We start from the raw sequence: 27,083 nt of genomic DNA, 5'->3' as shown, positions 1-27,083 counted from the left end.
CACAAATGAAGGTGGAGAGTCGGGGCTCTGCATCCAGGCGGACCCACATTCTGTTCTTCAGCATGGCCACGTCGTGTGACCTTGGAGGGGTGTTGCCCCCTCTCTGGGAATCTCAATCCCCCCACTGTAGTAACAGAATGGCTGGCTGTGCCTGGGTCCTGGAGCTTTGAGGATTAAGCGCGATTGTGCCCGTTCTGTACGGGTCTGCTAGGTGCTTCCAGCTGTGGACGTGATTGCCTCCTGGCGTCATGCCCTGGGCTTGCCATTCTCCATTTGTGAAGCTCCCTCTGTGGCACCTGACTTGACGGTGGTCCTAGCCACAGAGCCTAGGGGCTGTGACTCCCCGCTCCCCTGTGGGGCTGCAGAGAGAATGGTAGAATGGAGACTTACACTGGGAAGGCTGGTCTCACCTCCTCCCTCCTGCAGCCCACGGAGGAGGGGGGAATCCCAGTTCCTAGGAGAGGAACTATTCTAACTCCTTCCTCCACTAGCCAGAAGGGTAGAGCTGGCTTCTGCTGCCCCTCCCACTCCCCCCCCTCCAGGGCTGCCCCCCCCCCCAGCAGGAGGACTGAGGGAGCTTTGTTTTTGTAGGAGGAGCATCATGGAAGGTGACTGCCTGAGCTGCATGAAGTATCTGATGTTCGTTTTCAATTTCTTCATATTTGTAAGTGTTCCTGGCTCTCTCCGGCCTTCACCGTGGCAGAGCTATCCCCGGGGTGAGATTTGGTGGGGCCGGGGGCGGGGGGCAGCAGGGGCAGAAACTCCTGCCTGGCAGACTTTCCCAGAGGAGTCCCTGCATGCCCACCCCACTCCCCCATCAGTAGAGGTTTCCTACAGATGCTGGTCAGGGCCAGGCTGGGGGCTTGGGGCTGGCCCGTGGGCAGCGGGGAAGAGAGGAGGGGAGGAGGAGAAGGAACCACTCCAGGCTCATCCCAGGCTGCAGAGCTGAGCCCGGTAGGCACTGGGGGGCTGGAGCTTCTCTGGAAAGAGTCCTCTCAAAACCCAGAAGGAGCCAGGTGCCCGTGGCTCACACCCATAATCCTAGCTACTCAAGAGGCTGCGATCTGAGGATCATGGTTCAAAGGCAGCTGTGGCTCAAGTGGTAGAGCTCCAGCCTTGAGCAAAAGAATAAATAAATAAAGCTCAGGCCCCAAGTTGCAGCCCCAGGCCCAAGCTGTTGGCTTGTGCCCAGCTCTGCAGGTCTGAGTGCCCCAGCCAGGCAGGAGCAGCTTCTAACCTCCCTGTGTTGTCTCCTCCTCCTCCTCCTCTTCCTCCTCCTCTTCCTCCTCCTCCTCCTCCTCCTCCTCCTCCTCCTCCTCCTCCTCCTCCTCCTCCTCCTCCTCCTCCTCACAGCTGGGGGGCGCCTGCCTGCTGGGCGTGGGCATCTGGGTCCTGGTGGACCCCACCGGCTTCCGGGAGATCGTGGCTGCCAACCCTCTGCTCATCACGGGCGCCTACGTCCTGCTGGCCATGGGTGGCCTGCTCTTCCTGCTGGGCTTCCTGGGCTGCTGCGGTGCCGCCAGGGAGAACAAGTGTCTGCTGCTGTTTGTGAGTCCTGGTCCCCACCCTGCGGGAGGCTGGGGTGGGAGTGGGGGTGCGGGCCCCCGGGCCAGGTCCCACCTCCACCCTGACGCCCACAGCCCTTCCCCAGCTGGACCATGTTGGCACCGGTGTCTGCGTCCAGCCCTGGTACCTTGTCCCTCGTGGCTGTTGGTCTGGAGGCCCTGACGTGTCCAGAGACTAGGGAGGACATCTCAGGTGCGCTGAGCTCCCCACGGGCTCCCCACGGGCCTCTGGGGACCAGCTGCTGCTTTGTTTCAGATAGAGTGTTCCCAGGTAGCTCAGGCCAGCCTCCGCCCTTCCATCCAAGCTTCCAGATCACAGGCCTGTGCCCCATGCCTGGTGCTGGGAGCTCATTCTCCTCCAGACTTCATTCTTTCCCTCCTTCCTTTCCTCCCTCCCTTCTTCCCTCTCCCTCCTTTTCTTCCTGTCTTCCTCCTTCCTTCTCCCTCTTTCTCCCCTCCCTCTCCCTCTAATCTCTTTCCACCTTCTTTTTCTCCCTTCCTCTTTCTTCCTTCCTCCCTCTCTTTCTCCCTCCCTCCTCTCTTCTCCTCTCCTCTCTCCTTTCCTCCCTTCTCGTTCTCCCTCCCTGTTTCTTCCTCCCTCCTTCCCTCCCTCCCTCCATCCCACCTTCTCTCCCTTCCTCTCTTCCATTGATTTTCACTGCCACCCTAAGAGGTCCAAGCCCTGGACCAGAACCTGTCCAGCCTATGTTCCCACTCAGAGGTGCATTCACCCTGAGCTTTGGGCCAATGAGCCTTTCTCTGGCCCTTGCTACTTGCCTTTGTACTTGGCCTCGGCCTACAGTTGGAATGAGCACCGCCATCCCAACCTTGGCCCCAGACCAAATGCGAACACTGATGTTCACCATGATGTTTTTTTCTTGTTTTCCTACAGAAACCCTAACGTATACCTCCTTAGTCACACAGCTAAGATCACCGCCTTTCAGACATATTTGTTTCTTTTTCTTTTTTCTTTGGCAATGTCAGAATTTGAAGTCCTCCATTTGTCCAGCCAGTGCTCTACTACTTGAGCCATGCCTCTAGCCCAGCTTTTTCTGGTTAACTTGGAGATGGAGTCCTAAGGACTTTTCTGCCTTGGCTGACCTCCAACCATGAGCCTCCAGCACCCAGCCTCACACCTACTATGCACAAGGCCCCAATCTGGGGAGGTCACGGCTGGCTGGGCTTGCAGGTGCTCCCTGGGGTGGGTGACCCTGGGAGGATCAGTACCCGGCCCACCCTGGGAGGCAGACATCCGCACCGTGTCGCTGGCCAGATTACAGTACCCCATGAGCCACCACAAGATGCCCAGTAGCCCACAAAAGCACAGTGGGCCAGGGACTGGGCTTCCCAGGTGTGAACTGCACAGACGTCCCACTGGGAGAGACCAGGGACATCCTGAGCGCCCCCTGGTGGGACACCCTCGCCATGGCAGCTCATGCACAGAGTTGTGGAGGTGACACCACAGACCTGCCCAGACACCGCCCTCGCCTGGGACCCGGGGACTTACCCGCTGCTGGACCCAGCCCTGCAGCCAGCACAGGAAGCCAGCTGGGCCGCACTGGCACAGCCCAGGCTCTGCGGCCTCCTGAATCTCCAGCTTGGGGCTCGCTGCCAGCTGGACCGGGCCAGCCATGTCTGCTCTGCCCACTGCTTAGCGAGAAGACTAGAGCCAGGACAGGACAGGGTGGTATCTGTCCTGAGAGAGCCAAGGCCTGCTGCTGCCAGGTCCCCCACTGTCCTCGTAGCCTCTCTCTGTGCTCTGTGCTGTCTGCTTAGCTGTTTTCCTTCCTTTCTCCCTCCCTCCCTCCCTCCCCGCCCTCCCTGCTTCCCTTCTTTTTTCCTTCCTTCCTTCCTTCCTTCCTTCCTTCCTTCCTTCCTTCCTTCCTTCCTTCCTTCCTTCCTTTCTCCCTCCCTCCCTCCCTCTCTCTCCTCCTTCCTACCCCATCTTAACCAATAATCCAGGAGTGGCGGTGCATGCCTGTGATCCCAACTACACAGGCCACATTCATCTCATGAGTAGGAGGATCAAGGTCTGAGACCGGCATGGACAAAAGTAAAAGACCTTATCTGAAAATAGCTACAGCATCATAAGGGCTGGAGGCTTGACTCACCATTAAGTCAGCCAGCTTAGCAATCACTATGCCCTGAGTTCAAATCTCAGTACTGCCAACCCCCCCCAAAAAAAACCCCTACAACCAAACAATAACAAAAAATGATGACCTAGAAAGCAACCACATTTTTTCCCTCTCCCAACCTGAAGCTGGCTGGGTACTGGGTCCAGCTTGGGGAGGGGGGCACTGAGTGTCACCCCTGTGGCCTCTGGGAGCCTTTGGGAAACTTCGTTCTTTAGCCTGCTAGGAGGAAGGACTGGTCTGGAAGGGCCTGAGACAAGCTGGTGTCAGCTGCCCTGGGAGCCAGGTCAGAGACAGACCCAGGGAGCCCTGGAGAGGGGTATCTGGGCCTCCCCTGCTCCGCTCGGAGGATGAGAGCCCACAGGGCCCTGTGACGGTCTGACCAGTAACCGGCCAGCCAAGCCCAGCAGATCTGAGAGCACCACTCAACAGCAGCCCATGGAGGTGCACCACGGCACTGGCAGACACCACAGGACATTTGCACCTATCGTTCAACTTTTATACTAACCCTGTCCTCTTTGGTGACATTATAGTATCCCAGGGAGCCTTTTTAGCAATTTATCTAAAGGTTCCTGATTTCATTTTATTTTATTGCTGGTCTGTGAGGCTTGAACTCAAGGCCTGGGCACCGCCTCTGCTTTTGCACTCAAGGCTAGTGCTCTACCACTTTGAGCCACAAGGCCACTTCCGGTTGTCTGGTGGTTTATTGGAGATAAGAGTCTCATGGACTTTCCTGCCTGGGCTGGTTTTGACTGGGATCCTCAGATCTCAGCCTCCTGAGTAGCTAGGATTACAGGCATGAGCCACCAGTGCCTGGCTTAAGGTTCCTAGTTATTAAAAGACGCTTTTCAACAAAGGCATGCAAAACCAGAAAAGAGACTAGCTGGAGGGGGGCAGGGTGTACTTAAAGATAGATGAGCTAAACATGAAGTACAAAATTGGTAAATATTTATTAGAAACAAGAACAGGAAACAGATGGGTTTGCAAAGCCTAGAAAAGCTTACAAGTAGACAAAAGAGCAGTTTCGGTATCTGTTGGTTTTTTGGGGTTTTTTCTTTTCCCCAGACTAAGAAAAGTGCCATAAATTCAGCAGTTAACACCGGGAAGGCCGTGAGGGGCAGCTCTGGGGCAGCCTCTGCCCATGCGTTTCCAGTTCATTCTATCTCCTGGTGTTTGAACTCGACACAGGTGGACCGCTAGGGTGGGCTGTGTCTGCCTGGATGCATACTCACTGGACACCTGCTCGGGAAATAGCCCTAACAGGAAGGAAACAGGATGAGAGGAAGAGGAAGAACTTGGACATTAGAGTTTTGGGTCTCTTGTCTGTGTGTCCTCAGGCTGGTTACTTAACCTCTCTGAACCTAAGTGTCCTATGGAACATGTACATCACCACATCCCCTTCCCTGCCATTCTATGGTGTTCAGGAGATGACAGTCACCTTGCTGAGTGCCCCTCCTAGCTCGTTTGATACGTGGGAAGGAAAGAATCAGAGCTGGCCATCAATAAAAGTGGGGGGCAGAGGGACTGTCCCCCCCTGGCTGGTGAGAGGACTCGGGGACCCCGAAGGTACAGTGGCTCCTGCTACCTTTCTACACCTCACCCCCTTGGTTCTCAGCCGCTCCCGCACCCCCACTGTCTTGGGGACGGGGCTGTGCACCGGCATTACCTTGCTGAGGCCCCGCTGTGGACGGGCCGGGGTCGGAGGCCCCCGGGTGAGCTCCTGGGGCAGGCAGCGTTCTGCAGAGCCTGAGATCACAGGCCTGGGCATGGAGCAGGGACCCAGAGAGGGCACCCCCGCGCCCTGATTGGGTCCAAGCATTGAGAAGCTGCGCCACGCCTCTACTCTCTGTGGCCCAGTGTCCCCAGAGCATCTCGAGGCCCAGACGTTTGGAACCCACACGCGCCGCTGCCACTGGGGGCTGCACAGCGTCCGCAGGGTGGGGATGAAGACAGAGAGCCTCTGATGGCGGAGAGCCTTCTGGGATAGGGAGTGCCGGGGGGCGGGGGGCGGGGGGTGGGGGGGGTGGGGGGAGGTTAGGGCACCGAGATCGAGGCCCAGGCCCTGCGCTTGTCACAGCTCACACACACACACGCTCTGTGGGGACATTCTGACCACATCCAAGCCTGCCCCGGCGAGCTGGGTGGTGACCCCTGCTACCAGCCCCCAGGGTGGGCCGGAGGCCATGCTACCATTTTACCAAAGTGCAAACGGAGGTTCCCAGGGTATCACGTGGTTGTTCTGGGCTCCTGGTGGCACAGAGCGGGCAAGGGGGGGACACGAGGTGTCCTGACCTCCTAACCAGCCTGGCCCAGCACCAGCCGGCGTCTCTCAGGGCTCAGGGTGGGCAGCAGGGAGGGCATACCCCCCACCCCCCCTTGCAGGCCCTTCTAGACTTCGTGAATGTTGAAGAGGCACTGGGGACACTGAGGAACGAAGACCATTCTCTTCTCTGCTGACAGCCCTGAGCCCCAGACCCGGCAGAGAGCAGGGCTGGGGTGCTGCCAGTAGCCAGGTCATCACGTTGAGTCCTGGGCTCAGCAGGCCTTCCTGGCTAGGGCAGCCGAGTGACAGCATGGTGGCTCCTATGGGGAGCAGAGGAAGAAAGGGGCTCTGGGTTCAAGGTCAAGATCACAGACTCTGGATTGGCAGCCTTCGGTAGTCCAAGCTGCCTCCTTTTATTTGGGCCGGAGATGGCCCTGTTTCTCGTGGGACCAGAGGCTGGGGGGGAGGGTTTGGCCCCAGGGACCCAGGGCCACAGAGGGGTCCCAGGCAGTCTCCTTCCAGCCGCTCCCGCCACCGCGCAGGGTTGTTCAGGCTACACACTGCACAAGCTGCTGCTCCATGGGGCACCATTGGTAGGGGAAGCGGCACTATTTTTGTCTACTTTGTTTCCTACGTTGTATCACGGTGCCGTCGACTCGGAGCTCCTTGGCGTGTTGTCTGATTAACAGCAGTGAAACGGCTCTTAGGAAGGGGGTGCCCATCAGCGGTGACAGGCGGCGGGTGCGGCCCTCCACCCCACCTCAGGGTCTCAGGAGTGGTGTCCCCCACCCCCCTTCTCTCTCCCCGCAGTTCTTCATGTTCATCCTGGTCATCTTCCTGGCGGAGCTCTCCGCAGCCATCCTGGCGTTCATCTTCAGGGAAAACGTACGTACCCACGTGCCCTGGCCACCCTTCAGCGCTGGTGTCCCCCTCCTCAGAGCTGTCTCTCCCCACCAGACGCCAGACGCTCACGCCTGTAATCCTAGCTACGCAGGAGGCTGAGATCTGAGGATCATGGTTCAAAGCCAGCCGGGGCAAGATGGACCGTGACAGTCTTTATCTCCAATTAAACACCAGAAGATGGCGCTGTGGCTCAAAGTGGTTGAGCACTCGCCTTGAGCAAAAAGAGCTCAGGGACAGCACCCAGGCCCTGAGTTCAAGCCCTGGGATTGACAAATAAGCTATAGTCAGGAGGCTCTGAGGCTTTCCACTCCTGACTGGTGATAGCCTGGTAGCGGGGGCGGGGGGTCACACTGTCAGATGTCAGGAAGGCTCAGAGCACCCCACAGTGTCATCACTGTGCCCCATGGAGGCTCCAGCTATCTGGGGCGGGGGTGGGGGGTCACTGCTCTCCACCCTGGAGCAGACAGGGACCGGGCGCCCCAGCCAATGGAGCCTGGACACAAGGGAGCAGCCGGCCTTGGGGCAGGAAGGGGAGGGGCGAAGGCAGGCGGCCTGTGGGGGGACTGCACTTGGTACCCAGGAGTCTCCGCTGTACCCCGCCTGCTCCCCGGCTTCTTGCTGGCATACCAGGGGCCTCTCGGAGGTGGAGGACCCTGCCCAAGTTGACAGCTAGGGAGGATTTAAGGAGCCCTGGCCCCAGGATGGGGCCCAGCCCTGGGCCTCAGTGCCCCCCCCCTTCTGTCCCCAGCTCACCAGAGAGTTCTTCACCAAAGAGCTCAGCAAGCATTACCAGGGCAATAACGACACCGACGTCTTCTCGGCCACCTGGAACTCAGTCATGATCACAGTGAGTCCCCTCCTCCATGCACCCCACCCCCATGCGAGGAGTATTCAGAGCCACAGTTGCCAGCACAGAACACACTGGACCCAGCCATCCCCACCCCTGCCCTGTGCCAGGCAGCAATCATCAACCACCACGCCCAGACCTGGCCTTCCAGGCAGTCACAGCCAATCGATGGCCATCCCAAGTCTGCCTGGCACGCATCGGGGCTGTCCCTGCCTTGGGTCGTCCAGTGGCAGTCATTGTCATCGAGGATCAGCACAGTGGCCGTCTGGTGGGTAGCAGTTGTCCCTGCAGCCCCTGCCACAGAAGTCACTGTCGCCCAGAGATGCTAAGTGGCTTTCTCACCGTCTCACAGCAGGGCAGGAGAACAAGCTGCCCGGTCCCCGACGCTCTTCTCGGGGAGCCGTGTGCCTCCCTCCCGGCCCCAGCTCCTGCTCTCTGCTCTCTAGTTTGGCTGCTGCGGGGTCAACGGGCCTGAAGACTTCAAGCTCGCCTCCGTTTTCCGGCTGCTGACTCCAGACAGTGAAGAGGTCCCGGAGGCCTGTTGCCGGAGAGAACCCCAGACTCGGGATGGGGTAATGCTGAGCAGGGAAGACTGCCTGCTAGGGAAGACCCTGTTCATCAACAAGCAGGTACCCGTATGGGGCAGGATGGGGGCGTGTCTGACACCCTCCGGAAGTGCGGCGGGGGGCAGGGGGGGGTCCTGCCCTGAGCTGTGGTCGATGGAGATTCCACTGAAACCACAGATCCAGTTGGGGGCTAGGGAGGAGATTGATTGTGACGTGGACACTTAGGGTGGGGTTTGGAGGGTGAGTAGGAGTTTTCCAACCTTCTGATAAATGCAGGTCAGGGAGGGGAGGGGCAGAAGCAGCATCTTGCAGTCAGCGGCTCCCCTTAATCATGCAGTCTACTTGGGAGTACCTTACAGCACACACCCCCTCCCCCTAGTCCCAAGAACCTGCCCTTCTGAGATCAACCAAGTGTCTAGGCTTCTTGTTTTTCTCAAAGCCTGCTGGGTTTTTTATCTAAGCCTCGGGAGTCCTGTTCCTTCCACCCCTTGAGGGGAAACAGGATCCTAGCTTTGTCCTCTGCCCAGAGACACACAGCATCTTGCTCAGAGACACACAGCATCCTTGATCTTGATCCTGTGCCTCCACACTGGCCAGCAGCCTTCCCCTCCAGGTAGAGGCCAGGCAGGGGGAGAGACAGACAGACAGAAGAGGGAAACAGGCAGGCAGGAAGGAGAGGGAAGAGACCCATCACTACTGAGAACATCTCAGACACATGGTAACACGCGGAGCACAGGAGACCCCTGCTCATTGGAAGGCTCATGGCCTAGGGAGAGGAGACCATGGAAAGCCAGGGTGGACAAACGAGATCCTCTCACATGGCCATGGCCAGCATGACAATCAAGGCAGACCAGGGGCTGGGATGTACCTGGGGCATCGCAGAGCCTCAGGGGAAGTAGCCCTGTGACCTGTGACCTGCGACCTGTGACCTGGCAGGTCCTTTGAGAGGTTGCCTGGCTCTAGCCACTCGGCACCTGCCCCTTGCACCTGCCTGGGGCTGACCAAAGGCCCAGGAGCCACAGTCCCTCTGCCCGCAGGACCCCGCCTGCCGTCCTACCTGGGAGAAAGGAACGAAGAGAAAGAACCTGGGCCCTGGGGTCTGGCTGCAGCGGCAGGGACCACACAAGGGCCAGTCCAGGACTCCACACCAGGCAGGTCTAGGCTGTCAGCTGCTCTCCCGCCATCACGGAAGACCTCAGCTCCCCCAGCTATTCCAGGCCCAGACTGCTGGCTTCCCCCACACCCACCCGTGCTGAGCCACGGGATAGAGGCCGCGCCTCCCAGCCAGCCCATGGAACCCAGTTCTAGCCAAAGGGAGGTGGGCAGATGTGACTCAGACCCGTGAGTCACGTTCTTAAACGACATTGCCAGCTGGCTACCAGTGGTCACATCTGCAATCCTAGCTACTTGCGAGGCTGAGATCTGAGGACAGCAGTTCAAAGCCAGCCCAGGCAAGAAAGTCTGTAAGACTCTTATCTCCAATAACCACCAGGAAACCAGAAATGGTGCTACAGTTCAAAGTGGTAGAGTGCTGCTAAGCCTTGAGAAAAAGAGCTCAGAGACAGTGCCCAGGCTCTGAGTTCAAGCCCCATAATGGGGGGGGGGGGGGAGAGAGAGAGAGAGAGGGAGGGAGAGATTGCTGTGCCAACCTCTGTGACATGGGGCCTACCTAGCTGGGACAGTGGCCTCAAAAGGTGGCAAAGAAGAGTCCAGGCCGCTGACACCGCGGGCCACCGAAGTCCAGGCCCTGCTCAGAGTGCCAGAGCTGTTTCTAACTGGTGTGGGAGCTGCAGGGGGTCAGGGGCTTCCAGTATCTAACTCCACTGGCAAACGTCACAGAGGCTTCTCCGGGTCCCAGTCCTTTGGGGCATTTTTTCTGGACTGGCTTCTGTTTCTGGACTCTTCTTCCTGAAGCTGCTTCCTGCCCTCCCTCTCTCTCTCTCTCTCCGTGAAGTTGGAGCTTGGCAGAGACCATGCTGGCTCTTTACCATGGTGGCTGTTCCCCTGGGACTCCAGTGATGGCGTTGCCGACACTCTGCTCCCTACAAGCCTTCCCCTGCTAAAAGCCTCCGTCCTGGGCCCGTCTCTACTTGGGTTGGCTCCACAGCTCCCTTCTCTGTGCATTTATAACATGGTCACCTGCCAAGAGGAAGCTGCTGGAGGGTCTGGGTCCCCTGTGGCTGGGGTTTGGAAGTGACTGCAGAGGGACATTGATCCTCAAGGAGAAAGGCCAGTGGGTGGCCCCAGGATGCCAGTGCTGGGACCGTGAGGCCCTGGCGTGCAGGAAGCAGGGGTCAGGGGCATCCTGACGGGGTTGGAGGGCCCTCATGGGCAGTAAGTGGACTCCTACACCAGATGAGACCCTCACAGCATCTCTGTGGCTCCTGAGGAGCCTCTGGAGGTGTCTGGCACTGTCACTTGCTGCTACAGGTGGACCGTGGCTGCAGTAGGCACTAAGCCTAACTGCCCTCTATCACTGGGAAGGGCAGGACCAGGGGACACTTCCTCCCCACAGAGAAGTAGCGCAGGTGCTGGTGACAGTGCCCGGCTAGGTGGACGCTGGGGCCAGCCCAGGCAGGGGCAGCGCCCGTCTGAGGTAGACAGTGCAGGGCTGTAGACAGCGCCAGGTTCTGAGCAAAGGGCCCTACGGCCAACCTGAAAGAGAACAGGACTTCTGATGCCTTTTGGTGGGGGGGGGGGGGTGAGAACCAAGGACCCCTCTGCACCCCAGCCCCCTTCCTCTTGTGGGCAGAAGGCCCTCCCTCCTCCCTCCCACCACTTCCTGGGAGCTGAAGGGAAGCCCTGGGACCCGTGCCATGGAGGTCAATGCTGAGACCAGCCCCAGGCCTCAGACTGCCCGTCCTGGCTGCCGCTTGAGCACGGCCCCTCTCTCCCAGGGCTGCTACACGGTGATCCTCAATGCCTTTGAAACCTACGTCTACCTGGCCGGAGCACTTGCCATTGGGGTTCTGGCGGTGGAGGTGAGTAGAGTCCCAGGAGGATACCTCAAGGGGCCTGTGGCCCCCCAGCCTGCCTCCCTGGCCCCGTTCCTTAGTTCATGAGTGAACACTGGTATCCAGCTGTCCCTGGCACCACAGACCCTGGAAGTGACAAGTCTGAGACAGTCCCTCCCCACGTGCTTCTGGATCATAGCTGCCTCCCAGGGGAGCATCTAAGCCCCCCCCCCACACTCCCCCTTTGCGGATGGTCCCGGAGCTGTGGAAGAAACGAGAGCGGCTGCCCCGGCAGCCCCAGGCCTCCTGTCCTGTAGGGCCACCTCCACGGGTACCCTGGGCAGTGGGGCTTCTCATTCATTCTAGAAGCATGTACTGAGCGCCCGCTGTATGCCAGCGGCGCTGTAAGCGAACGGGGATCGGCAGCAGATGTCTTCCCCGGACCCAGGGCAGGCTCAGGAAGGCGCCCACACAGAAAGCTCAGGATGGGCCCTGCCTGCCCGCATGCGTGCTCTTCACATTTCCTAGGCGGGCACCATGGGGGGCGGGTGGCACACACAGGGTACGGCACAGCCCTGTGGCAGGGTGGTACCCTCACACAATCCCCCGCGCCAGATGAGACCCTCACAGTGTCCCTGGCCAGCGGTGCCACCTCGGCCCCTGGAGCTGTCTGTCTGTGTGGTCATGAACTTGTGATCTGTGTCTGGTCTGTGTCCCTCACGAGACTGGGCCCCAAGAATTGCACCAAACCTATTCCCAGGGGAGCCCCTGACACAGGGCTCTGCCCCTCTCCGCCCCAAGACTGGGGGTCAGCAAGTGTGCTCCCTGAGACCTGGGGATAGTGACAGCTGCCTTGTCTCCTAAGAGTGCTGAGGACACTTCACCAAGCCCCCACCCGCCCACCCCCGAGACACTAGAGGGTGGGTGCTTAGGCTGGGGTGGTGGGAGGCAGGGTGCGCTCAGACTCCGCTTCCCTATTGTAGCTGTGTGACTGAGGCAGGTTAGTCTGCCTCTCTGTGCACTACCTCCCAGTCCTAGAGAAGGTTTCCAAGCCAGCACTTAGAAGTATGCCTGCCATATGGCACTGTCTTGTTCCACTCAAGCCCAGAGGGGGACACAGCACTTTGCCCAAAGTCACCATGGTAAACGGTGATGGGGCTGGAACCCAAGACTTCCCTTCCAAAGTCTCCTGCCCTTCTTCCAAGAGAAGCTGGCCCAGGGGGCGGCAGCATCCCTGCAGGAGGAATGACCCCTCATGCCCCTCCCCCAGAGTGGGCTGGACAGCCCCTAAGGGTGTGGGCCCAGCCCTCTCCCCCTCTCTCTCTCTCTCTCCTTTCTCTGCAGCTGTTTGTCATGATCTTTGCCATGTGTCTCTTCCGCGGCATCCAGTAGAGGGCGTGGCCTGAACCTCACCCCGCCCACCACTGCCCAGCACCCGGTGCCCCCTCCTCTCTCCATCCACTTGGCTCTGGAGAGGAGGCAGGCCAGCATGGACATCCAGGAGAAGGACCGGGGACACAGAGCTATTTTTTTAACAAGATGACATGAAGACAGTAATGTGAACTGAAGTACCTGGCCTTGACTTGGGGCAGGTGCCTGGCGTCCCTGCTGGGGCCCAGCATTGGCTTGGAATGCCAGAGACCAAAGGACCCCCCAGCCCCAGGGCAGTTGGATCACCACAGATTCGGGTATCCCCCGTCCCCTCCCAGCACTTCAGGACCAAGATGGCAAAGATGTAAGCAACAGAGACACAAGAGACTCCACCCAGAAGCTGCCTCCATTTCCTTCATGACGCAGGACCAGAGGCACAGTGTCTGCTCTGCTAGAGGATGGACTGGCCCTGCTTCCAGAGGGGGACCGAGGGAGCCGCGTGTGATGGACGCCGGATCCTAGAGCGGGGCAGTGGCTCGTTCATCGCCACAGTGCACCTGTGTGCCCATTCCCATATGAATCTGGGTCATCTTCAGGTTGTTGCCATTCTGTTTGGGGCTCCATCAGATCTGCTGCTCACTTACGGTCTCCTAGTATCCCGCGGAGAGAGAGGACACACTGGACCCGCCTCTGTCCCTAAGCCCCACCGCTGTGGACACATCACACTATCCGGTCCTCACTGCCCACCCGTCCCCACAGGTCACCCCTTCCTTGTTTTTGTTCAGTTCCCTGGTACCTAGGGTAGAAGAAACCACCACGAGGGGCCAGGGGAGCAGACATCCGATTCTCCTCTCCCCACTCAGACCCAAAGCTTGGATGTGTTGTGAGCGTTCTCTTCTTGCATAACCTCCAGGGACTGGGAGCTCTCTACCTCCGGAGGCAACCTTCTGCCTTCCGATGCTCTGACCTGAGCATCTCTCAACAGACAGAAGATTCTCCTGTGGCTCTAGGGTTGTGCCTGTGTGGCCCGCTTGCTCCTCACTCCTTCCTGGGGTGCTGAGGTTGTACCTTGACTTCCCCAACAGCCCTTGTCTCCAGGCTGAAGAAGCCTAGGCTATCCCAGACATTTCTGCTGTGACACTTTTCACAGCCCACCTGACATTCCAGTGTGTCCTTCCCTCCCCAGCATAGGCAGAGATTCTCCAGACTCACAGGTTCGGGTACATACACACATACACATACACACACTCTAGACCAGGTTGCCAAACAGCTTGCAAGATAACCTGACCCTGGACCCTACTAGGGCTCTGCTATGGATGCCTGGTTTGGTCGAAGTTGAAAGGATATGATTAGTGATGTCTGTCAGAAGCCTGAGTTTGACTAGTAATGTCTGCCATGACACAGGATGGATAGAAACATGGTGTCTCTGCTCTCCTGTCTCTCCTAGGAAGAGCCTGTTGTGTCTTAAAAGCCTCTAATAGCCTCCCTGCCTCCTGAGAGAGATGGAGCTGCTGCTTTGGACCCCAGAGCTCCTTGCTTCTGTCCCTTGTCCCTTCTGAGATGCAGCCAGCTCTGTGCCTGCTGTCCAGGGTCCTACTGACCCTCCTTCCTCCTCCCTTCCTGCCATCCCCATCAGTCCTGGCTTCTTCTCAGACATCTGAGCTCCATCCTCCCACCCTGGCTCTGTGTCAGCCTGCCCTGACATCTCCATAAGTGATACCAGGAACTCACTGGAGGCTGTTTCCAGGACCCAGGGGACCTCTAACTGCGGACCCCCCCCCCCCCGCCAGCGCAGCCTCAGAAACGGGGCCTTTCTCCACTCCCTGTGTCCCATGGAGAGGCCAATGGCTGGTTAAACTGATCAGATCAACCCAAATCCCTTTACCAGGCTGGGTAAGGCTGAATCCAACCACAGGGCCTGGGGCACCCCAGCCTTCTGGGACCTGTGACAGGTATGGAGCGGGGTGGGGTTCCTGAGGGGGAGAAAGGAGCCAAGGTGGGTTAGATAGGAGTGGCTCACCTCAAGGGCTCTCTCCCTAACAGTGCCAAGTGTGCCCAGCCAGGCCAGAAGGCACAGCGGGAGGCATCTGCTTGCTCTGACATTAGCCAGCTGATCTCAGGCTGTCAGAATGGGGGGGGGGGGGATCCATTTTCCCCAGGGTCCCACACCTGAGACTTCACATGGGCCTTGCAGGCTGCTCCTGCCTGTGCTGAGAGCGGAAGCCTCGGCCTCTGGAAGGGCAGAGTCCTGCGGGCCGGGCCCACCCCGCTGATGAGGGTCCGGCCCTGTGGCTCCGGCCCCTGTCCCACCGCCCCCCACCCCGTGCTCTGTGCAAAGTCTATTTTGCCGTGTGTAGACACCCTGTGGTAGAGCGGAGCTAGTGTATCCTCCCGGCCCCTTTTTATACCGTGTACCCAGAGAAGTTTTGTAACGCAAGACAGGACTCCTGCACGATGGTTTTGCACTGGTTTTTATGACTGTTTCTTACAAAAAGAAAAAGGAACGAGGAATAAATAGAGTGACCGTGAACAAAGGTGGCCTTGCTTTGTGGGTGGAGCTGAGCCAAGGTGGAAGAGGGCACGAGGGGCTTTGTGGAGGGGTACCCGGGGCTCCCCAACTCCTGTGCCTTCCCTGACCCCCACAAGCTGCACATCTGTCTGCCAAACTCCATCTGACCCTGTCCTACCAGGACAGCTCTGTCCCCGAGTGGCCTGGCCACCCATCCACAGTGAGCGGCTTGGCCTGCACTGCCAGGTGCCAAGGCCCAGCTGCAGCTCTCTGCCTCCTGCCTGACCCCCGGGGAGTCCACCGCATGCCTCGCTAGGGGAGGACAAGGCACTGCCCCCTGCCTAGGAGCAGCCAGTGGTGACAGGCAGACATGGCTGGGGTGGGGATACAGGCATCCCTCCCCAGTGCCATCACGAATGGGCTTGGCCTGCCCGGGGCACAGGGCAAGAGCCGGATGGCAGCAAAAAGCAGGTTTTCCTTCACAGTGCGGGTCCCTTGTGCTTGGCAGGGAGTGGCTAGCTTGACCTGCGCACTGCCTCACATGCCTGACCCCACACTATTCCTCTCCGGTGCTGCAAGGGAGGAGGTGCTGAGGGTGAGTCTTGCACACCAGCTGCAAGTCGGGCTGGGAGCCTTAGCTCCGAGCTCACTGCCAGCCTCTGTGTGTCCCTGGGTCAGGGGAGTGACCGGAGGGGACTGGTCCCAACTACTTCCCCTGCACAAAGCCTACCCAAGAGGCAGTGGGGCAGCCTAGGGGGTCCAGAGACTAGACTCCCCCTGAGGAAGGAGGGCAGGAAGGGTTGAGAGCCTTGGAGGACATGCTGGGGGGGGGGCGGGCAAAGGGACAGCCATTGCTCCCCCCTGCTCCCCTCTGAGTCCCCCACCCCTACACAGCTTCCCGCTGGGGCTCTCCACATCCACGTGCCAGGGGCCAGGTTAGGGAAGGGTCAAAGGCCTAAGAGGGGGGCAGCCCACCCCCAGCAGGGTGCCCCACAGCCAGGGCCCGGAGAGCACAGGCGTGCAGGCCATGGGTGGTAATCCTCACAGGAAGGCCAAAGGAGGCTCAGGCTCCAAAACACGGCCTCTGCCTGCCTGTCAGCCCTCAGTGGCCGTGGGAAGGGGCGTGTGTGTGTGTGTGTGTGTGTGTGTGTGTGTGTGTGTGTGTGAGTCGCACGCACATGCGTGCATGGGGTGCAGAGGGCCCCTGGCTGGGGCACAAGGTCAGATTCTCAGACTTCTGGCTTGGAAAGAAGCCAAGATCAGCCATTCCGGCTCCAGGCTGGCTGGGGGCAGGGGGCTCGGGAGCTCTCTGTCCAGCGGGCTTCCTGGCAGAGGAGGCCTGAGCCTCGGCTCAGCCCACCCCGAGGACACTGCTAGCCACTCAGCGGCTTTCAGGGGGTATGGAGGCCCAGAGAGCCCAGCAAATGGGGGCCGGGATCCTGCACAGGGCAAAGAATGGGGTGCAGCCACCTGTCTCCAAACCAGCAGAAAGAGGGAGGCCCACCTGACTGGGGCTGGCTGGGGGCAGAGCCTCTGGCCTTTCAGGAAGCCAAAGGAGGCCAAAGGCCCTGGAGCCACCCTGGCCGGGCCGCAGGCAGGTCCCCGCCCTGCTAGACTTTCTTGGGTTTCCGGCCCACTTGGTAATAGTAGTAAATGCTGACTGCGACGAAAACGAGGCGGCTGGCCAGAAGCAGCAGGGTTCCCAAAGACATGAGGCCTGTCTCGGCCACCGTGGCAGTGACCACTGTGGAGGAAGGTTGGGGGAGGGGGGGAAATGGAGGTCAGAGATGGGATGTGCCCTTGTCCCCACCCCTTACCCACAGGAAGCTCCCACTGCTGAGCCCCAGACGCCCCTGCCCATCCTCCCTGCAACCTGCTCTGTTGTGGCCCCCGCCCCCCCCCATAGCAGGTGCGGGCAGAGCAGGGGACACCAGAGAGTGTGCTGCCACCCAGGGGATTGCACGGCCAAGGGATGGGTGAGGCGGGGCCAGCGGCACACAGGTGTGCGAGCACACAGGTGCACGTGAGCGGCTCCATCTCCTGCTAGCTCCCCACTGGAAGATCTGCACCACTCCCTGTGAACCCCAGGACCTGCGGGGAATGGGGACCAAAGCCCCACCTGATATCACCTCAGGACTCACCCAGGAATTGCACCCCAAAGTAGCAAGCCTCTGTGAGCAGCGTCCACCGAATGATGACCTTCTCGGCTGTGTAGAGTGCATTCCACATGATCAGGGAGATGCCTGGTGGGATGGGCACGGAGAGCCGGGGGTCAGAGATCCGGGAGGGGGACAGGCTGAGCACCAGCTCCAGGGCAGTGGCTGGACCTGCTCCTCCCTTTACTGCTCAGGTCAAAAGGTATTTGCCCCATCCTGCTCTTCAGCCTACCCTTCCTTGTCTGTTGACTCAAGACTCCAGCTATGTGGCCAGATGTTCCATCTGTCTAATTCCATAGTTGGAGCTCTACCACCACAGCCCAAAGGCAGTGCCAAGCCCCACTGTCACCCCTGCCTTTGTCAGAAGTATATGAGTTACCGTTGAAGATTGTTGAATAGAAGTACAAGAGCACCAGATTGGATAAATTGTATTGCCTTCTGAACCTGGGGGCCGGGCCTGCTGCCCAGGGCTCATTATGGATGTGGGGTGATGGATCTGCTCCACTGAGAACTTTAGGTGCTAAGCAGAGGTGGTAGGACCTACATCCACAGACAAAAGGGTGCCATAGAATGGTCTAGAAAAGAGGAGGGTTATTACCGATGTTGGACTTTAAAATCTTTAAGTCAATTTCCTAACCACCACTGTTCTACTCAGATTAGAAAGGAAACAGAAGTGGTTCAAATGCTCTAGGGATAAAGATGGGAGGGGATTCAGCAGACCCTACATGGAGTCTGCTTCCTTTTCTAGATCTGGACTCATTCACCCCTGTACCCCAATGCCCAGAGCAGAACACTAACCCCCAGCAATAAACACTCATCCCAGACTGTCAAGCAAGATTCCCATCCCGCGGAGGACACGCCACTGGTGGCCACAAGGTGGCAGCACAGACCGACAAAGACACCAGAGGAAAAAGGCTGGGGAAGGAAGGAGATCCCCGTCCTGGGGGAAGGGCCAGTCCCCGCCCCCACCCACCCCCACCCCCTCTTTCCCAGCAGTCCACCAGCAATACTCACTGAGGAGCGCGCCGCCGTAGAGACGGATGGGGGTCTTGCTGGTGATTTCAGCTCCGTCAAAGATGGCATCATAAAGCTGATCAGGGAAGGCCAGGGCCTGTGGCAGCAGTAAGAGGGGCTCAGAGCTGAGGCTCTGGAAACTCTCTTCCCCCAGGGACAGGCAAGGGGCAGCCAGGCGTCGGCCTCTGCACCAGGACTTAAGTCTCTGGGGCTCCCGGGGTGTAGATGATGGGGTGCAGGATGCTAGGGGCCCAGCAGAGGAGGGGCCCCACAGAGCAGTGGGAAGAGAGAGTGGGGGGGGGGATACTCACTCAGGTCAGGGTCTAGTTGTGAGTTCTGATCCCACCCCCACCAGCTCCCAGGAGACTCACCATGACAGCGATGCCGGAGAAGAGTGCAGCGGAGAGGAACTGCCAGACCCTACGAGAGGCAAAGGAGTCTCAGAGCAGCCCCCACAGCCAGTCCTGGCGGGGGGGGGGGGGAGGCTGGACTTGGGGGACAGAGTGATGAAGTGGGGTACAAACCAGGACAAGGCCAGGTGAGGTCAGGACTCACACATACCCCCCCACAACTCCACAAGTAGACTGGGTCAGTCAGTGCTCACCTGAGCCCCAGAGGCTCCCGGACAGCAAACTTGATCTCATTTCCCAAGACCTGGCTGATCTGTGGACACAGGGGTCAGTAGTAACCAGGTGGAGCTCCCACTACACCAGTCCCCCCTTGCCCCCCCATACTAAGCAGAAGGCATCTCTCTGGCTGGAGGACCCCACGGAGAGAACCTCTCTCTCTCCCTTCTCCTCGTGGCACAGGGTTCAAGAGCAGCCAATAATACGGTAGCTATTAGCTTGCAGCCTGGTTCTGCTAGCTACAACTGTGCAACCTCCAGGCACTGCCTTAACCTCTCTTGTTTCCTCATCCGCCAAATGGGTTTGTAGTGGAAGCACCATTCCCAGGGCTGGCACCATTAGCCCGGTGCTCGTAAGGCAGCTGGTAAAACACCTGCCGCATAAGCTGTCAGCTCCTTGGAACGGACTGCCACTGCCGTCTCCAGTGAGTTTCTAGAAAAAGGATGAGCCCTAGGGCCCCTACATGCTGAGCCTCAGCTGCTTGTCCCCTCAAATGGCAGATCTCCTCCTCCCCCAAGAGGGGCTCCAGGAGGGCCCCCGGCACCCCTACCTTTGAACGATGCACCTCTCCATCGTCGTCCTCCCCGCCCACGCCCAGGATCTTCCTGGTCTTCAGGCGGCTCACGAGGTCCGTCTGGCTGTGTTTCTTCATGAGGGGCGGGGGCTGCTTGGCGGCCATGGTGCCCTTGAGCCCGGCCTCTGCAGAAGGGTTAGGGGAGGGTGACCCTGGCCTCAGCCGCTGCTCCAGCCTGGCTTCCAGACCCCAGGGGAATGGTCCCCAGCTAGGGGGAGGCTGGGCCGCACCCAGGGCCTGGGGAACAGGTACAGCCCCAGCAGGGAGTGCTCCTCAGGCCCCGCTGGCCCATGTGGACACAATACAGCCCAAGGGCCAAGGCTGGACAATCAGCCCTGTGGTGGGGCAGGGGTAATGTGGGCCCAGGAAAAGACACTCGGGCCCAGGTGGGGCACACCCCCAAAGCTTCCCAGGAGGGCAGACAAGAGGCTGGGTCAGGGTGGTGGGGAGGACCTGCCTAAGCCTGGAGCAGGGAGTTTCCAAAGTTCTGGGGCCCAGGACCCACTGATCTGCCTGGACACCCCCATCTCCAGCAAACCCGCTACCTTCCCACCTCCCGCTTCAAAGCCAGAAACCCATAGAGGGGCACCCTGCCCTGGCCATGAGCACCCCAGCCCCCCCCCCCAAGCACCTCGGGCCAGTCCTGAGCACCTACTGTGTGCTGGGTGCTGGAGATGGAAATGTCCTCGGCTGGCACAATCTGCAGGAGAATGCAGCGTGTCAGTGGGTGCGGGGTGGGGCGCCCGGGCGGGCCTGGGTGCTGTGTTCTGCAGATAGGCAAGCAGGTTCCAGGGAATGGCAGAGAACAGCTTGCACAGTATCAGTGTCCCCCCACCCCACAGCTCCCTGCCAGCAGCACACCCTCCCCCTCCCCCCCAGAACCCCAGCATCTCCTTTTCCACACAGCCACTCTCTGGCCAGCTACGAAGACGATCACCATTCACAGATAAGGCTAGAAGCCTCCAGCTTTCCACCAAGAGAACCCTGGCAGATCTCATCGTCCTGGGCCCTAGGGGGCCAGCAGAGAAATGTCCCCCAGTCACCACAGCTCCCAGTGATTTCACGTAAAATAAAGCACCTACCAAAGGGTAAACAAATGCAGCAGCAGCACGCAGGAGACACTATGCTGAAAGTGAACTATGCACTTTGGGGGTGGGGTGGGAGGGAAAAACTGGAAGAGAATGAGGGAAGAGGGTGACATCATCAAAAAAGAAATGTACGCACTACCTGACTTAGGCAACCCGTAACCACTCCATACATCACCTTTACAACAATAAAAAAATTAAAAGAGGTGGAGAATAATAATAACAAAACACCCCAACAAACCCAGCTCGCAACAGAGCTGCAAAGGGCAGGGTGCAAGGGCCGGGTGGGAAGTGAGCAGTCTGAGGTTGGAAATGTTAAGATTGTGTCAGCATTAGGGAGCTCCAGGGAGCGTGGCCTGTGGGCCCCCAGGTCCCCCCCCCCCGCCTTACTTCCTCATCTAGATCTGGGTGGCCCTGCTTTTCCTCTCACACGCTTAAGGATAACAGAAACCACAGAGGCCATCTGCACCCCTAAAAGGAAGCACTCAACAAGCGCTACTGAGGCGGCGGCCATTTGTGGGAGATGCACATAAGGCCAGGCTCCTGCCCCAACTCCTCAGCTGGCTGCCACCTTCTTGTGATGGAATTTCCATGGGGGGGGGGGTTCCTCTTGCTGCTCATCCCTGCGGCCGAGTGACACACGTCAGATGTCCCCCCTCCTCAGCCTCTTCTCTGGTGCTTCCATTTGAATGCACGCAGAACTGGCCTTTGTGTACGCTGTGGTGATACGATCTAGCTCCTGAATCATCCACAGCCACCCTCTCCAGGCCCAGACACAGGCTCGGCCCCCTCCACACACCACCGCCGTGTGCCTGCCTAGCACGTCCCCCAGCCACCACTCCCGCCAAGCATAGCAGATCTGTTCTCTGTCACCATAGGCTCTGTTTTGGTTTTCTCCGATGTTACATAAACAGATCCACAAAATGGATGACCTTTTAGGCCTGGCTTCTTCTATCAAGAGTAAGGCCTCTGAGATCCAACCAAGCTGCAGGCTTCAACCACAGCCCAACCCGTTCCTTTGTACTGCAGGACCAGCACAGCTACTACCATTCATGTCCTACTATGGGGAGACCCCACATCCCCACGTCTCTAAGGGGAATGATCCCAGCACAGCACCGCCATGGTGCATCCCCAGGGCCAAAGAGAGCCCATCTACTTTCCAGACTGGCTGGGCTCACGCAGTGCACAAGAGGTCCAGTTCCTCCCTGTCTTTCCTCAACACCTGCTAATGTCGGTGAGCCCTCCTCCCCGGCACCCTGCCTTCTCAGGCCTCTTACTAGCCTGGGGGTGACTCAGCTGCCAGAGTCAGTCCTGAGAGGCCCCTTCCTGGCCTGTGACCTTGTGCCAGTCTCCTCATCTGTGAAGGGAAACCTGCTAGGGATGTTCTGAGCATACAAGATGCCATGCCTGCGAAGTTCCACACCAGTGCCCTACCCCACCTGCCTTCTGAGGGTCCCAGGATGCCCTGTGCCAGGCTGCTGGAGGAGAGTCCCATGTGTCCAGCTGCCAAGGAGATGGGACACAGGGTCAACCCCTGTCTTAGCAGCTTGTCCCTGTGCTGTGTGTCATCTAAGCATGAAGGTCCTTCCTGCCCTGGGTGGCAGCAACTGCTATTGCTCCTCCTCCTCTTCCTGTTTCTCTTCCTCTCCCTCTACTCCTCTATCCCTCCTTCCTCCTCTTCCTCCTTTTTTTTCCCCCTAGGGCTTAAACTTAAGGCCTGGGCATTATCGCCTGAGCCTCTTGGAGCTCTACCACTTGAGCCGCAGTGCTACTTCCAGCTTTTTCTGGGTAGTTTATTGGAGATAAAGAGTCTCATGGACTTTCCTATCCAGCTGGCTTTGAACTTCAGGCCTCAGATCTCAGCCTCCTGAGTAACTAGGTTTACAGGTTCAAGCCATCAGCACCTAGTTCTTCTACCTCCTCGTCTTCTTCTTCTCCTTCTCCTCCTCCTCCTTCTCTTCTTCCTCCTGTTCTTTTTCCTTTTTGTTCTCCTCTTTCCCTCTCCTCCTTCTCTTTCTCCTCCTCCTGTGGCCACCCCCATGTCCCCTCAGCCTGTGTTCCTGGTCAGTTGAGCTCAACTCCCAAGACAGAACATTCTGAAGACCCTGGGGCTCACTGGTCTTTCGGTCAGCACAGGTCAGGGGAGTGAGTGGTAGCGGCCTAAACAGGTCACTCAGCTTCCCCCAGGGCTCCAGCCACACCTGACTTGCAGAAGCCGGCCACCCAGTGGTCAGGCCAGGCATGTAGGTCCACACATGGATCCCAGAAAGCAGGAGGCTGAGGCAGGATGGAACATGTCAGCTTCAGCCCAGCCCAGGCTACACAGTGAGACCCTGTCTCCATAAACCAAAGCAACAAAAGCTTAAGGCTAGCAGCCCAGGGCAGGAAAGGGGGGACTCTGCCACGTTCCAGTGTGGCCAGTCCCTAAAGGGCAACTGACCTTGAACCACAGTGGCCCACAGGACAATGGGGCTCTGCAGAGCCTTACTTGGGGGTGCTGAAGGCCACAATGGTTACCAGACAGAGTAACACAGAGCCTCCGGGGGCCGGGCGTCGGGGGAGACTGACAGACTGGGTCTGAGGGGAACATCCTTCAAGATGAGGGAGACCGGGACTCAATGCCCAACTCTTTCTGCTAACTGCTGTGTAGCCTTTGGGAAATGACTTAAACACTCTTGAATCTCGAAGTCCTTATCTGGAAACCCAGACTGCTGCTTCTAGTCCACTCATGGGTTGGGATGGGGAACAGTACGAAACGCATACCTGGTACGCGTTCCAGAAAATAGAGTGGTTAATAAAATGATTGCCAGGCGCTTGTCCAGGCTCAGCCCTGGGCAGCAGATCTGATGGGACCAGGCCATCATTCCCACGCATGTCCTGGGTGGAGGACTTCCCTGACTCCCCTCTCCTTCCCTGGAAGCCTGGTTTCCATAGCAACACATGGACTGCAGAGCTGCCCCGACAGGGAGGCTGTGTCCAGGAGGGCTGGCTTAGGGGACCTGCAGACCCACGGAGTAGGAAGGGACCCAGAAGCACACAGCTGCTCAGCCTCGATGACTCAGGGGAAGTCACCGCTGCTGCTCTCACAGCCCAGCCAAGACCACTTCCGTCCCAAACCCATTGCTTACCAACAGCCCCTGTCCCTTCCCTGGGGGAGGGAGCTGCGCCCTCCCTCCCCCGCTATGCACACACCGTGTCTGCCCAGGGCTGCAGGGCTGCAGGACACGGCCAGCACATCCAGACCAGAAGACCTCTGAAACTTCCACTGTCACCCAGGAGGACAGCGCTGCACCCCATTATACAGATGAGAAAACATGGCTTATTCAAGTATCCCCTGGGGTATGTGGCAGTGCTGGAATTCAATTTAACTGCGTGCTGTGATTTAATGAGGTGTCCAGAGAGAAGCTGCCGTGAGTATGGGTGCATGTGTGCACATGTGTGTGCATGCATGCAGGTATGTGCATTGTTCTCCTGTGCCCAAATGCATATGTGCATGCAGGTGCATTATGCATTTATATTATGCCTGAGTGTACATAAATATGCATGCATGTGTGTGCATATGTGTATGCATGTGCACATGCCTTATCCATGGTGTGCATGTATGTACAAGCATGTATGTGTGTGCACATGTGTGTGGTGGGGGAGACATGTTTTGTGAGCTTGATGCCTAAGCTGAACTGAGCTCCAAGCGATCTTCCCAGGGCCCCTGTGCTTGGGAGTCCCCTGCATCTGGTCTGGCCTCCTTGGCTATGGGCCCTGTGCGCCCGCACAAAGCTCTGAGTTCCATTGTTCTGTTATCACACTGTTGCAAAATAGCTGGAAGTGGGGTCTTGGGCTGGCAGCAGTGAGAGGCACAGTGAGTGGGAGGGAAAAGAGGGAAGGACAGAAGAAGGGGGAGAGGGGTCCAGAACCTGCATCATCTGTGATTCCTCCGGGACATCCCGGCAGCCCTCAGGACAAGTTGGGGGTGCAAAATCCCAGCGCAGCGCCCATTGGAGGCCCACACTCAGGGTCCTCTGTGTCTCCCTGGGGTGGGCACTGTGCTCATGTCCATCATGATCCCCAGGCCTGGGGGGGGGGCTTCTCTACTCTCTGTAAATGCCTCCTGACTTATAAGGCTGTGGGAGTTAGAGTCCAAAGAGAAGATGCAGAGGCAGAGAAACCCACGCGCTCAATACTGACAACTCGCACAGCACAGCGGCCTCTGGGGTGCTGGGTCTCACGATGGGGGTGGGGGGCACACTATGGAGAAAGCGGAGATGAGGCTCCAGTGGTGGGAGCGCAGGGCTGGCAGCCTGGCTTGGGGCCCAGGGGGTGGAGCCTGCCATAGCCCGCCTGCCATGGTCCTGCCGGCCTTTGTCTGCCCAGTCCCAGTAAGTACACAGGCAGACGATGAGAATCCCGCCCTGTGTCCGCTGTCACGCAACAAAGCTTGGGGTCAAGAACCCTCCAGGATCTGGACCCTGGGAGCTGGGGCACAGGGTTTGCCCTGGTGCTGGGAAGTGTCCCTGAGACACTGGAATCCACAGCAAGACAGCTGAGGTCTGGCCATCCCAAGCCTGGGCCTGCCGGCAGGTTGCAGCTCCCAGGGCTGCATGGGGGAGCGCGTGGTCCCTGGGGTTTGCCCACCTCTGCCAGTCACATGCCAGTCACATCAGGCCCAGATCAAGTACCCCACCCCCGCCCCACCCCTCCTCTTCACTTCCCGCTGAACGTGCCAGAGGGCCAGAGCAGCACAGGGAAGCCCCAACTTTCATCACAAACATCTCCAAAGCTTCAGGGACAAAAATAACCCATCCCTGCTGTGCTGGCCAGGCTGGGGTGGGCAGGGAGAGTGGGGTGGGGGGGTGGGAAGGGGGGAAGGGGAACGGGGGAAAGCCTGCTGCAGTGTCAGCACTCAGCAGTCACTGAAAGGGCCCTTCCTGTCCCGGCTGTCACTGGCAAAGGGCAGGGCGCATGGAGAATTCCTGTCCTTTTCAACCCAGAGCAGCCCCGCTTCCCCCCTGGGCCCAGTGACCACATCAGTGCCCCTAAGGGCAGCTGATGCGGTCATCCATGGGACAGCCGGCTCCCTGCCTCCCTGGGGCTGGGACTCCAGTGAGAATGCTGTGGTGGTCCCACCCTCAGCACCTACCTCTCCCCTAGCCAGGGCTGCTGGGGGAACTTGGGAGGGGGTAGGAGAAAACCTCTACCTCTACCTCCACGAGCCAATGTTTCAGAAGCAAGCTGTGTCCTGTCTTGTGGGTGAGATGGGAAGGCTACACCCAGGGCCTATGTCTTCCCCAGAGTTGGGGATAGCTAGACAGAACCCTAATCCAGAGATGAATCTCCCCCCACCCCACCTGCTATGTCTGGGCTCTAGCCTGGGGATTAAAGGGGTCCCACCTGGCAAAAGCCCCATGCTCACATCCTGGCCCTGAGGCCTGACTTGGGGGCCTTTCTGGGCCTCAGTTTCTAAATCTTTAAAATAGGCGTAAAAAAAAATGACACCTACCTCTGGCTGGTGAGAAGATGCCAGACTCAGCTGGAACAGCACTGTGCTGTTGTTCTTTCCAAATCAAGAGACTTGCTTTCTCTGCCTCAGTTTCCTCCTGGACCAGACCAACTCCAGAGCAGGGGATTAAATGCCAGTATGAAAAAGGGGTGCTCTGAAGGGGGTGACCATTGGAAAGAAGTGGGGTGACACTTCTGGGTCAGAAGAGAGCTGGGGGTCACTGTGAATCAGAAACAGGATGTAGCTTTGGCTCTCCTGATCTGGCTGGGACAGGACTCTCAGCCTGGACACTTCTTCCATTGTCCCCCAAGCCCGGCCTCGGGAGGGGTCGACTGGACCAGCAGCTGGGATTCAGGTCCATACTCCACCCTAGCTGCACATTCTAGCCTCAGGCCCTTTGCACAAGCTGCCCTCAGCAGGATCAGGCAGGCAAGCTTCCCAGGCCACAAAAAGGCAACCTGATCTTTGGGCACTCCACATCTCCCCGCTCCCACCCCTTGTCCCTGGCATTCTATATAACTTGTTTACTTCTTAGGGGCTTCCACCTTCCTTACATGACATCTCCAAGAGAGTAATAAGAGTCCTTACTTTGTCACAGCTGTCTCCCAGGCGCCTGGACCTGGATCTAGCCTGGCCCTTTGTTCTATCTATCATTTGGGGCGTAGCACTCACAGAACCTTTTGTGCCATAAACCAAAGTAAAGAGCAGCCCAAGACTACTGTTCCCCCTACTCTTAACATTTCCTTCTGCATGAAGGGGGCTCTTCCAGCAGAGGGGCGCTGCCTTAAGGACCTGCCCTGCGTAACATGGGAAGTGGTCCTGGGGAAGGGCTAGGCAGCCAACAAACCAGATTGGGGGAACGTAGTTGGACAGCCAATCCCAGTTGGGAAATCCTGACAAAGCAGACAGCTTGTGAGCAGGAGAGGAGATCACAAGTCGCTGATCCTCCACCCCCACCCCCACCCCCGGGGCCCTTGGGGACAGCGAGGGACAGACAGACCGTGCACCATACAGACCACAACCG

General features: G+C 58.7%; 2 protein-coding genes across 9 annotated transcripts in view; one reads left to right on the top strand and one right to left on the bottom strand.

Annotated features, from left to right (window-relative positions):
- Positions 1–15,135, top strand: part of Tspan18 (tetraspanin 18) — a 143,139-nt gene extending 128,004 nt beyond the window's left edge. For both annotated transcript variants that reach the window (XM_070032526.1, XM_070032525.1), the window contains 7 exons: positions 592–664; positions 1,354–1,548; positions 6,771–6,845; positions 7,612–7,710; positions 8,157–8,339; positions 11,174–11,257; positions 12,575–15,135. In XM_070032526.1, the coding sequence (XP_069888627.1) occupies positions 602–664; positions 1,354–1,548; positions 6,771–6,845; positions 7,612–7,710; positions 8,157–8,339; positions 11,174–11,257; positions 12,575–12,622 (747 nt within the window). In that variant the 5' untranslated portion in view covers positions 592–601 and the 3' untranslated portion in view covers positions 12,623–15,135. The remainder of the gene's footprint in view (positions 1–591; positions 665–1,353; positions 1,549–6,770; positions 6,846–7,611; positions 7,711–8,156; positions 8,340–11,173; positions 11,258–12,574) is intronic.
- Positions 15,055–27,083, bottom strand: part of Tp53i11 (tumor protein p53 inducible protein 11) — a 14,866-nt gene continuing 2,837 nt past the window's right edge. For 3 of the 7 annotated variants that reach the window (XM_070032528.1, XM_070032527.1, XM_070032530.1), the window contains 7 exons: positions 20,136–20,180; positions 19,457–19,605; positions 18,885–18,943; positions 18,652–18,700; positions 18,281–18,377; positions 17,252–17,353; positions 15,055–16,854 (listed from right to left, as the gene is read on the bottom strand). In XM_070032528.1, the coding sequence (XP_069888629.1) occupies positions 16,721–16,854; positions 17,252–17,353; positions 18,281–18,377; positions 18,652–18,700; positions 18,885–18,943; positions 19,457–19,585 (570 nt within the window). In that variant the 5' untranslated portion in view covers positions 19,586–19,605; positions 20,136–20,180 and the 3' untranslated portion in view covers positions 15,055–16,720. Of the gene's footprint in view, positions 16,855–17,251; positions 17,354–18,280; positions 18,378–18,651; positions 18,701–18,884; positions 18,944–19,456; positions 19,606–20,111; positions 20,181–27,083 lie in introns of all 7 variants that reach the window. The other 4 variants (XM_070032533.1, XM_070032529.1, XM_070032532.1 and 1 more) reach the window with 2 other exon arrangements.

This window comes from Dipodomys merriami, unplaced genomic scaffold, assembly GCF_024711535.1.
Source record: "Dipodomys merriami isolate MVZ:Mamm:240054 unplaced genomic scaffold, mDipMer1.0.p SCAF_21, whole genome shotgun sequence".
Lineage (NCBI taxonomy): Eukaryota > Metazoa > Chordata > Mammalia > Rodentia > Heteromyidae > Dipodomys > Dipodomys merriami.
Note: the sequence above shows the minus strand (reverse complement) of the source record. Positions and strands in the feature narration are given on the sequence as shown.